Source organism: Salvelinus sp. IW2-2015, unplaced genomic scaffold (assembly GCF_002910315.2).
Source record: "Salvelinus sp. IW2-2015 unplaced genomic scaffold, ASM291031v2 Un_scaffold2991, whole genome shotgun sequence".
Classification (NCBI taxonomy): Eukaryota; Metazoa; Chordata; class Actinopteri; order Salmoniformes; family Salmonidae; genus Salvelinus; species Salvelinus sp. IW2-2015.
This window is the reverse complement of record NW_019944285.1, coordinates 22,665-35,580: the sequence shown is the minus strand read 5'-3', so window position 1 is coordinate 35,580 and position 12,916 is coordinate 22,665. Positions and strand designations below refer to the sequence as shown.

Sequence of the window (12,916 nt, the reverse complement as noted above, 5' to 3'; positions counted from 1 at the left end):
AAGAGAGAGTAGAAATTTTATGTCGAGCCCTGTACTACCCATAGTGGACAAGCGTTAATATGGAGCCCTGTACTATCCCCATAGTGGACAAGCGTTAATGTCGAGCCCTGTACTATCCCATATGTGGACAAGAGGACAAGCGTTAATGTGGAGCCCTGTACTATCCCATAGGGACAAGCGTTAATGTCGAGCCCTGTACTACCCCATAGTGGACAAGCGTTAATGTCGAGCCTGTACTACCCCCATAGTGGACAAGCGTTAATGTCGAGCCCTGTACTATCCCCATAGTGGACAAGAGGACTCTGGGACGACAGATCCCAGTAGGCCGAGGCTACATAAAACAAACAACTTGAAAAAGCAATGAGTCTGATGCAATAGATCAGAATGTTTAGCTTAAAACGTTGATCAACTATTATTCATTCACATAATAACAATGTGCACAAGGCAGTAAGCTGCGCGTGACCGTTCCTTCCGTAATTAGCGGGAAAACACTGTTGTCGAAAGCACACTGCACATGAGTGGTATCATGCGACAGAAGAAGACATCCGTTAGACATGTAGAAAGAGGAGAGATCTAAAGATGCAACAACTGGCATGGCTTGCTAATGCTAATATGACTAGGATTATCATCGCTAGCATGGCTTGCTAATGCTAATATGACTAGGATTATCGACTAGCATGGCTTGCTAATGCTAAAATGACTAGGATTATCATCGACTAGCATGGCTTGCTAATGCTAATATGAACTAGGATTATCGTCGACTAGCATGGCTTGCTAATGCTAATATGACTAGGATTATCGTCGACTAGCATGGCTTGCTAATGCTAATATGACTAGGATTATCGTCGACTAGCATGGCTTGCTAATGCTAATATGACTAGGATTATCGTCGCACTAGCATGGCTTGCTAATGCTAATATGACTAGGATTATCGTCGACTAGCATGGCTTGCTAATGCTAATATGACTAGGATTATCGTCGACTAGCATGGCTTGCTAATGCTAATATGACTAAGGATTATCGTCGACTAGCATGGCTTGCTAATGCTAATATGACTAGGATTATCGTCGACTAGCATGGCTTTGCTAATGCTAATATGACTAGGATTATCGTCGACTAGCATGCTTGCTAATGCTAATATGACTAGGATTTTCGTCGACTAGCATGGCTTGCTAATGCTAATATGACTAGGATTATCGTCGACTAGCATGGCTTGCTAATGCTAATATGACTAGGATTATCGTCGACTAGCATGGCTTGCTAATGCTAATATGACTAGGATTATCATCGACTAACATGGCTTGCTAATGCTAATATGACTAGGATTATCGTCGACTAGCATGGCTTGCTAATGCTATATGACTGGATTATCGTCGACTAGCATGGCTTGCTAATATGACTAGGTTTTGAAGGTTTTCAAATCAACCAATAGAACATGAGAAACCATACGGGTTTCAATTGAAGCCTTTAGCCTAACAAAATTGCTTCAAAGTATCAAATCATTTAAGACATGCCTCATAATATGAAGTAAAGCGTTCAGGTTTCAAACAATGAAGTATGTTTTCAAAATGCACACTGCCTCCAGCTCATTGCCAAGTGGTGTGACATGCTAAAGCCTGCCTACTGTTGCCTATATGCACATGAATGGTGAATGTGAACACACGCTTCGATTACCAGTTGAAAAGTACAAAAATAGGAGCTCTTTTTAAATCGTGGTAATCAAGACTGTTTTTAACACATTTAGAAATTTGTGCAATGATTGGGCTTCTAAAAGCATGTTTCACTCCAGCAGCCACAGGAGCTGTGTGGAGGAGGTGGTGCAGCCACAGGAGCTGTGTGAGGAGGTGCAGCAGCCACAGGAGCTGTGTGAGGAGGTGCAGCAGCCACAGGAGCTGTGTGAGGAGGTGCAGCACAGGAGCTGTGAGAGGAGGTGCAGCCACAGGAGCTGTGTGAGGAGGTGCAGCCCAGGAGTTGTGAGAGGAGGTGCAGCCACAGGAGCTGTGAGAGGAGGTGTAGCCACAGGAGCTGTGAGAGGAGGTGCAGCAGCAGGAGCTGTGAGAGGAGGTGCAGCAGCAGGAGCTGTGTGAGGAGGTGCAGCAGCAGGAGCTGTGTGAGGAGGTGCGAGCACAGAGCTGTGAGAGGAGGTGCAGCCACAGGAGCTGTGAGAGGAGGTGCAGCAGCAGGAGCTGTGTGAGGAGGTGCAGCAGCAGACAGTCTATATGTATGTGTGGTGTTATAGGATACATAACGACTAATCAAATCAACATTTATTTGTCACGTGCGCCGATAGTGCAACAAAGGTATTAGGTGAATAATAGGTAAGTAAAGAAATAAAACAACAGTAAAAAGACAGGCTATAAAAGACAGTTAGTGAGGCTATATACAGACACCGGTTAGTCGGGCTGATTGAGGTAGTATGTACATGTAGATATGGTTAAAGTGACTATGCATATATGATGAACAGAGAGTAGCAGTAGCGTAAAAGAGGGGTTGGCGGGTGGTGGGTGGCGGGACACAATGCAGATAGCCCGGTTAGCCAATGTGCGGGCCTAACTAAATTTAATTCCACTAAATTATGCAAATTAACCTATAAACATAAGCATGACTGGTGAAATATATTTCCACCAACTGGTATTTCCATCAATGAATAGGCTAAAAAGCATTATTGTGCAATGGGATTATTGTCCTTCGCCCAGACAATTAGCCAGTGCCAATTTTATTGATTGACTTTTCAATAATTTTCTACTAGCCAAAAGCCAGCTATTACCGGCTAACGGATACCCTGACGCACACACACACACTACGAGAGATACTCCCTACCTTTCAATCCAATTGTTCTGATGAAGAACTCCGCTGAAAAACTGACTGCTAGATAAGTACTATGACAGGAGAGTTACTGACTGAAAACAGATTCTAGGTTCAAACTGCTTCTGGTTAAGGAGAGGAGGCAGAGGAAAGGTGTGTTTATTTAAGTAGGCAAGTCAGTTAAGAACACATTTTCATTTACAATGACGGCCTACACCGGCCAAACTCTAACGACGCCGGGACAATTGTGGGCCGCCATATGGGACTCCCAATTACGGCCAGAGGTGATACAGCCTGGAATCGAACCATGGTCTGTAGTGACGCCTCTAGCACTGAGATGCAGTGCCTTAGACCACTGACCCACTTGGGAGCCAGAAGACGGGAGAATGAGTAGAAAAAGAGAGAGGATAGAGAGAAGAGAGAGAGAGGATAGAGAGAAGAGAGGATAGAGAGAAGAGAGAGGGCAGAGGATAGGGGGTTTCCGGTGGTGGTGTATTTTGAGATGTAGCAGCATGTCTCTGAAGGTATGACTGCTGCGTCAGAGAGGGGGGGACACTCCTATTACACTGCACACACACCTATTGGGCTATTCTGATGAACACACTGCCCAACTCTGTGGCCAGTAAAGGTTACTGCAAGCTCCACTCTGTTGCTCTATGTGGCTGGAGAGGGATTTGGAGCCACAGACACTGTTTGGAGCCATGATCTCCTCACTAGTCCCACGACCATTAACAAGAGGGTGACTGCAACGTTTTTCTTATGTCATTTCATTTTGTTAAAACAAGGAAGAGACACCGTCCCCTGCTAGTAGTAGCTAGCTGGCAGCCTGGCTAGCTGGCTTTAGCGTGGCTAAAAACATAGCAAGCTAGCTAGCTGTTTTAGCTTACCACACATTCATGTCAAATAATCAGATGTATAATAAAAACATATGCCCGGGAAATATTGTTCTACTTGCTGGTGTAACCTACAACATTATCCCTGTTTAATATACTGCGTGTGTATTAATTCCAATATCCTCTAAAAATAGATGATGTTTTGGTAATGGAGAAGAGCAGGCTACATGGAGCAGGTTCTACCATGTCACAAGAGCCTGGAATCACTAGTTATTACTTCTAAACAAAATACATTATGGCTGAATTGGTGTAGTTTGGTTTAGCATTTGAATAGTAACCTAAATAGCAGCGTTTTACAAACTAGGAATCGCCTGATATGAAAATAGGGTCACGGGAGAATTTCCTAAATCCTGAAGAAAAAAATAATATATATATTCTAATATCTTTGTATGTCAAAATCATTGTAATGTGGTTAACATTAATCTAAATATTTATAATCTAAGAGATACAATTCAACGAGAGACCACCCTAATGTGATCATGGGAAAAGACAGCACTTGACCGTTGTACTTGAATCATTCCCCTGGTGAATCACTAGCTACACTATGAAACCACACACTATTGAATCATTCCCCTGGTGAATCACTAGCCACACTATTGAATCATTCCCATGGTGAATCACTAGCTACACTATGAAACCACACACTATTGAATCATTCCTCCTGGTGAATCACTAGCCACACTATGAAACCACACACTATTGAATCATCCCTGGTGAATCACTAGCTACACTATGAAAACCACACTATTGAATCATTCCCCTGGTGAATCACTAGCTACACTATTGAATCATCCCCCCTGGTGAATCACTAGCTACACTATGAAACCATACACTATTGAATCATTTCCATGGTGAATCACTAGCTACACTATTGAATCATCCCCTGGTGAATCACTAGCTACACTATGAAACCACACACTATTGAATCATTCCCCTGGTGAATCACTAGCTACACTATGAAACACACACTATTGAATCATTCCCCTGGTGAATCACTAGCTACACTATGAAACCACACACTATTGAATCATTCCCCTGGTGAATCACTAGCCACACCACTATTGAATCATTCCATGGTGAATCACTAGCCACACTTGAAACCACACACTATTGAATCATTCCCCTGGTGAATCACTAGCTACACTATGAAACCACACACTATTGAATCATTCCCCTGGTGAATCAATAGGTACACACTATGAAACCACACACTATTGAATCATTCCCCTGGTGAATCACTAGCTACACTATGAACACAACACTATTGAATCATTCCCCTGGTGAATCACTAGCTACACTATGAAACCACACACTATTGAATCATTCCCCTGGTGAATCACTAGCTACACTATGAAACCACACACTATTGAATCATCCCCTGGTGAATCACTAGCTACACTATGAAACCACACACTATTGAATCACCCTGGTGAATCACTAGCTACACTATGAAACCACACACTATTGAATCATTCCCCTGGTGAATCACTAGCTACACTATTGAATCATCCCTGGTGAATCACTAGCTACACTATGAAACCACACACTATTGAATCATTCCCCTGGTGAATCACTAGCTACACTATGAAACCACACACTATTGAATCATTCCCTGGTGAATCACTAGCTACACTATGAACCACACCTATTGAATCATTCCCCTGGTGAATCACTAGCTACACTATGAAACCACACAGTATTGAATCATCCCCTGGTGAATCACTAGCTACACTATGAAACCACACACTATTGCAGAGACTTCGAATATACCGGCCGCAATTAATACGGTGAAAACAATGTGTGGGGAGACAGAGGCACAGAAACTCACATCAATGCCTGTGTGAGATAACACCGTTAAACTAAGAAGTTATACTCTGAGAATGACTCAAGTCCCCAGATGATGCTCTCCGAACGGAGCTAGCTGTGAGGACCGAGATGCATTGCCTTTTGTTGGATACACATGTTGGGGATGCTGTTCATGAGGACATATTGTTCTTTCTCATGATTCCAGAGCATGAAATGGCATATGGGATGTTCAGTGTGTTGCGTGGCTATATTGATAAAAAACAGATTCCATGGGATGGAATGGTGGGCTTTTGTACAGATGTGTCTCCATCCATTAGGGACAGAGGGCAGGCCTCTACACTACAGTTATGGGCCTCCATGTGTGATACACACACAGTGATACACACACACAGTGACACCACACACACAGTGACACACACACAGACAGTGACACACACACAGACAGTGACACACACACAGACAGTGACACACACAGACAGTGACACACAACAGACAGTGACACACAGACAGACAGTGACACACAGACAGACAGTGACACACAGACAGACAGTGACACACAGACAGACAGTGACACACAGAAGACGTGAAGACAGACAGACAGTGACAGACAGACAGACACACAGTGACAGTGACAGTGACAGACAGACAGACACACAGTGACAGTGAGACACAGTGACAGACAGTGACAGTGAGACACAGTGACAGTGAGACACAGTGACAGTGAGACACAGTGCGTGAGACACAGTGACAGTGAGACCAAGTGAGTGAGACACAGCGACAGACAGCGACAGTGAGACACAGTGACAGACAGCGACAGTGACAGAGACACAGTGACAGAGACACAGTGACAGAGACACAGTGACAGAGACACAGTGACAGAGACACAGTGACAGAGACACAGTGACAGAGACACAGTGACAGAGACAGACAGACAGACACACACACACACACAGTGATTTCTAACCAGACTGTAGTCTGTCTTGGATCTGGTATAGTCTGGTGGTGACTGTAGTTTGTAATCTGTCTTGGGTCTGGTATAGTCTGGTGGTGACTGCCGTCTGTCTTGGGTCTGGTATAGTCTGGTGGTGACTAGCCTGTCTTGGGTGTGGTACAGTCTGGTGGTGACTGTAGTCTGTCTGGGTGTGGTACAGTCTGGTGGTGACTGTAGTCTGTCCTGGGTCTGGTATAGTCTGGTGGTGACTGTAGTCTGTCTTGGGTCTGGTATAGTCTGGTGGTGACTGTAGTCTTGGGTCTGGTACAGTCTGGTGGTGACTGTAGTCTTGGGTCTGGTACAGTCTGGTGGTGACTGTAGTCTGTCTTGGGTCTGGTGGTGACTGTATCTGTCTTGGGTCTGGAACAGTCTGGTGGTGACCGTAGTCTGTCTTGGGTCTGGTATTGTCTGGTGGTGACTGCAGTCTGTCTTGGGTCTGGAACAGTCTGGTGGTGACTGTAGTCTGTCTTGGGTGTGGTACAGTCTGGTGGTGACCGTAGTCTGTCTTGGGTCTGGAACAGTCTGGTGGTGACCGTAGTCTGTCTTGGGTCTGGTACAGTCTGGTGGTGACTGTAGTCTGTCTTGGGTCTGGAACAGTCTTGTGGTGACTGTAGTCTGTCTTGGGTCTGGAACAGTCTGGTGGTGACCGTAGTCTGTCTTGGGTCTGGAACAGTCTGGTGGTGACTGTAGTCTGTAGTAAAATCTTTGAAATGGTTGCATTTATATTTTGTACAGGGTAAATAAGCTAGCATTTATGAAGCCAGCAAACACATTCCTCACACGCTAGGAATATATTTCCTCCAATGTTAAAGAAAAGGGGGAAAAGTGCCTTGCTCCCAAAACACATGTTTTCTGGAGACTTGTGGGCAGAGTGATGACGTCGCCCCCTGTATGTGCTTCCAGTAACCTGAATGCCTCCAGATTGAGGATTCCTCCTCACAATACGCCCCCAACCACCTCCTGAAGAGGTCAGACAGATCTCAACACAATCTGACCACAATGAGACGTCTGTGCAGCTAGACCGGTCTTTTAAACACGCTCTTCGTAATCTGATAGCAAAAGTCGCATGTAAGTTTCAAGTGTAGACACAGCCATCTAGACCCAGCCTCCAACTGGGAACTCAAGAGAAAACGAGCTCCGACAGGGAAACATTGTTTTGAATGGTCATCCAACTCGGAAATCGAAGTTGGGAACTCTGGCATCTTCTAGCGCTCCGACCTGAAGATCACTGACAGGTTACCAGTTGTCTTGAAAGCACCATAAAACCATTTGCCAGCTCATATCTGTGTGAAGCTGGATACAGTGCTCTCATCGCTGCCATCACATCCAACCTAAATCGATATTTGGTTTTAATGCAGATGAGAACACTGAATCCAGCATCACACAGATACGGCCTAGCAAAGGGTCGGTCGCCTACCATGAGTTTTATGGTGCTTTGAAGACCACTGGAAAAAAACTCTGAAAAATATTAGGTCAAATCATGATATCCGTGATCTTCAGGTCAGAGCTCTAGCAAGAGGCCCGAGTTCGATTTGAAATTTCGAGTTGGTTGACATTTCAAAACAATTTTTCCCAGTCGAAGCTCGTTTTCCCCCGAGATCCCAGTTGTTTGAACGCGGCAGCAAAATCGACAAAAGACAGAGTGACGCCATCATCAAGAATTGTTTATGATTTCAGAAGAGTAACTTAGCAGATGTTTTTATAATCTTCCTCGCATACCAACACATACAGAGACCAGTGAAAGCTAACTAACAAAGCCCCTTGCCTGACAACTATGACTAAAAATGTTTATATAGTGTACGAATGTATATCATTAGCCAGCTAACGGCCCATTCTACGTGTTAGCTAGCTAACTGGAAGGCTAGCACATTCTGTTGGCCTAGCAAGCCAGCATTTCGAAATACATAACCGGTTATACTACTTGGTTTCTCTGAAACTAGACTAGTTAGTTGGCAACTGAGGGCCACCAGATAGCTAGGTAACGTTAGTTAAGTCTACACATTGTACATGTATGTTACCCAACCAGCTAGTTAGCTAGCTAATGTGAGCTAACAAATAAGTGAAACTTTAGAAATAAGACAGGCATAATGTACCAGAACAAACTGGTTAGTTTGTGACTGACATGTCATTTTAAACGTTAAACGAACCATTTAGTACACTAACTAGCTAGTTTGGAGAGTTCAGCAAACTTGCGGAGTGGGCCTTTTGGTTAGCTGCTAGCTAACAAGCTAGCTATTTAGCGAAAGTCAGTTATCATTACAGTTTACATAGCTACGTTAGCTAGCTACTGGTGGTGATTTGTTAGCGAGAATTTGACACCGCAGAATCCATACAGCTGTGCCCCAGTAGTGTTGACACCCCCGCCCCAGAGACCCAGACCAGATCCCTGCAGTTGGCCGCTCACCTATGGTGGAGATGAAGGTGGTGTTGAAGGCATCGTCTGAGAATCGGAACAGCACGCAGGTCTTCCCCACGCCCGAGTCACCGATCAGCAGGAGCTTGAAGAGCAGGTCGTAGGTCTTCTTCGCCATCGATAGACAAGTTGTGTTCGCAGGACAGAGCAGAAACTATCTACCGCAGGTCTAGAGCCAGCCTGAGTTACAAGCAGAGGAACGGTGTGTAATATTTGAGTTATGTTGATATCTAGTTGGCTAGTTAGCTATATACCACCAGGGGTAGCGTGTCGCAACAGTAACCGAAGAGTAGCAAACCGGGTTGTCTTACAGCATTTGAATTAAAAACCACCCAAAAAAATGTATCCCGTGTGATTCCCCTTTTCCACTCTTTCTTTCTCTCGCACTGTCGGGACAAAATGGCTCCCCTCCCCGACTTACTCTTTCTTCAAACTACCAACGAGCTCATTAAAATTATTTGAATTCCCCGTCATTACAACCGCCTCAGGACTTGCGATCGAGAAGAATTATAAATTTTCGTATGTTAAAAGTGTGTCAATTAACGATCTTGTTACAATTATTTGTTATGTCGATGATTAGACCATGAAACAAACGACAGCCGTGACGTCGCCAAATGCAGGCACCACGGCGACACCCTAGCAAGACGCCTGTTTCCGCCCCTTCTGTCAAACTTTCGCTCGGTGATTTGCTCACATCACTGCTTTTCAAATTTACAGCTGAACCCGATTGGTCAGATTGTCAAGGAGTAAAAAGGCGTAATTTAGGTTGACTTGTAGAAAGGGCAAATGTTTTTCTGCATGACCATTCCGGAACAATCCCAGGCTCGGACTCTCCGTTCCACTACAGACAGAACAATGAAACAGATATTTACCCGGATGTATAAATGTGAAGCATCCGGTTGGTGTTTCCCCTCTACCAAATATGGTGGTGAGAGGAAGCCCAATGGAGGCCTAGTGCCCGGCAGTTTGAGAAGCTGGGGCGAGATGGATTTTGGCTGATATTCTGCTCATTTCGATTAAACATTTGATCTCAATAGCGTTTTCTGTTTCTAAAACTAAAATATGTTGTGGACAGTTTTCTAGACTTTATTCTTTGACAACATTTCTTAAAAATTGCGTTGTTTAGAAGGAGTGCAAGGGCGAATTGAATTATTGGACACGAATGCTTCACGGAGTAGGCGTTCCCTAACGGAAATATGCAAATACATGGTAGAACGCGCCAATAGGCTCTCGCAAGCTCGTGCTTGGCTCTGCCCACCTCCTTGCTTGTTCTGCCCACTATGATTAATTTGCTGCCGTTGGAAAACACAGGCTGTGGTCTATCTTGGGTTATTTATAAAAAATCTTTGGTTCCACTGGTGAAATTGTAACTTTTTTTTCCAAAATGGCTGCCGGTTTCCGTCCGTGCTGGTCGGGGTGTGTTTGCTGGTTGGTGTCTGGCCAGAGGTTTGACGATCCCAGCTATGAGTCAAGCTGAATGATGTCATAAATTCTCATGTGCATGTAGTGGGTGTTACCAATCACTCAAAATTCTGCTACTTTAGTACAGTTTCAGTACTTTCCATGGGGCACTTACTTTTATTATTATTCAGACCAATAATAACACATCAAACATAACAATAATATTTTGTAATTTCCCTCTTCTAAACAGACAGTGTGCCTTCAACACAAGAATGCCATTTAAAAAAAACAAATGTCTCTTTCGGTTTGTTCCATCATGACCAACTCATCACTCTGACAACAGGAAGTATACTTAACTTCAGCAGATCCATTATATTGACCAGATACTCAAGTAGCCACTCTAACAAATAAAATAAATGGGAGGAGGCAAGATCAGGTGGGGCCACTCTAGCCAATGAGAGGGCAGATATGCGTGGCACAACTCCAATGTAAAGTGTTTTTTCTCAAAGTTGCCAGGATGTCACGTGTCCTACATATCAATACACTCGAAACAACCTAAGCATTATGACACTTATATTTGATCAAATACACCATACGTAGCAAATAAGCCATACACATTTCTGTTAACCAAGTTCTACGTTTTCATTGACCTCCATTCAAAAACTCCTCGCTTGTCGAGCAAAAAAACACCACCTACTGGAGAAGACAGATTTTGGGCCCAGTCATCCCTTCACCTTTTCCTCTCTGACCACTAACTTACTGACTAGTGATGGGAAGATCAGTCTTCACTTACTGACTAGTGGTGGGAAAATCAGTCTTCACTTACTGACTAGTGATGGGAAGATCAGTCTTCACTTACTGACTAGTGATGGGAAGATCAGTCTTCACTTACTGACTAGTGATGGGAAGATCAGTCTTCACTTACCGACTAGTGATGGGAAGATCAATTTGTTGATTGCTAGGCATCCAAATAAGATTATTTCTAGATGCATTTGAATTGAGTTGTAGTTGTGGCCGCACCCGGACTAGATTGTGAACGACTCTTGACAGAATGCATTGCTTGACTGCCGTGAGGGTGATAAGCCACAACGTCTTTCACGAACTGCAGCCCCCAAACGATTAGTTCTGGAGTTGGAGCTTGCTGAGCAGAGGCTGTGTTTGTCTTGCTTCCACAAAACTGTGTCCATCAAAACATTCAATAATCAATTCATTGCATTCATTCTTGCACCACGTGATCAATGATTAGTTCTAAACATGTGTGTGTGTGTGTGTGTGTGTGTGTGTGTGTGTGTGTGTGTGTGTGTGTGTGTGTGTGTGTGTGTGTGTGTGTGTGTGTGTGTGTGTGTGTGTGTGTGTGTGGTGTGTGTGTGTTTGGTGTTGGTGTGTGGTCTAGTATCTAACTACAACCTATCCAGATCGGTGTAGCTACTGTTAAACCAGTGTTTCTAGGAAATTATCAATCAACCAGGGTATGCTCTCTAGCCCTTCAGCTAAGTACACACCACACAACACACACACACACACCCACACACACACACACACACACACACACACACACACACACACACACACACACACGCAGTAAAAAACAGGACATCCTCCACATGTTCTGAACTTGTCTCCCACAGACGCTCTGCTGCCATCGCTGGTGAGATGGTGAACTGCAGGCACGGCATCATCACTAAGAACCAGCAGGTGGTACTGTTGCTTCATATTTCATCACCTATCTCTATCTCAATAGTCAACATCGGGGTTTTCTCGTTTGTGAAAAGGACCATCTCCATCCTCTCTCCTTTGTGCCGGAAACCGATAAGCGGTCGAGTAGTGTGTCAATTCGTTAGTAGACAAATGGAAGACTGTCCTCCCTCTCGATAGCCACTTTTCTGAAAGCGTGAACCCACACATTTAACCATGGCAAGGTGACTGGGAATATGGTGGAATACAAACACTGTAGTTATTCCATCGGTAAGGCAATCAAACAGGCAAAACGTCAGTACAGGGACAAAGTAAAAGTCGCAATTCAACGGCTCAGACAGGAGTCGTATGTGGCAGGGTCTACAGACAATCACGGATTATAAAGGGAGAACCAGCCACGTCGCATCGCATCTGGTGTGAGGGGACAAAATGAGCATCTCATCTGGTGTGAGGGGACAAAATGAGCATCTCATCTGGTGTGAGGGGACAAAATGAGCATCTCATCTGGTGTGAGGGGACAAAATGAACATGCGCGCGTGAAGTCTGGTCAGCATGTAAGAATGCTGTTCATTGACTACAGCTCAGCATACAACACCATAGTACCCTCCAAGCTCATCATTAAGCTCGGGCCCTGGGTCTGAACCCCCCCCCCGTGCAACTGGGTCCTGGACTTCCTGACGGCCCGCCCCAGGTGGTGAAGGTAGGCAACAACACCTCCACTACACTGATCCTCAACACAGGGGCCCCACAATGGTGCGTACTCAGCCCCCTCCTGCACTCCCTGTTCACCCATGACTGTGTGGCCATGCACGCCTCCAACTCAATCATCATGTTTGCAGACGACACGATCATGGTAGGCCTGATTATCAACAATGACGAGACAGCCTACAGGGAGGATGTGAGGGCCCTGGG

General features: G+C 44.7%; 1 protein-coding gene across 1 annotated transcript in view; it reads right to left on the bottom strand.

The window, feature by feature from the left end:
• The window catches only part of LOC112075118 (ras-related protein Rab-10), a 45,820-nt gene extending 36,061 nt beyond the window's left edge, over positions 1-9,759 (bottom strand). The window contains exon 1 of the mRNA XM_070440777.1: positions 8,900-9,759. Within this exon, the coding sequence (XP_070296878.1) occupies positions 8,900-9,026 (127 nt within the window). The 5' untranslated portion in view covers positions 9,027-9,759. The remainder of the gene's footprint in view (positions 1-8,899) is intronic.
• Positions 9,760-12,916: the final 3,157 nt, after the last annotated feature.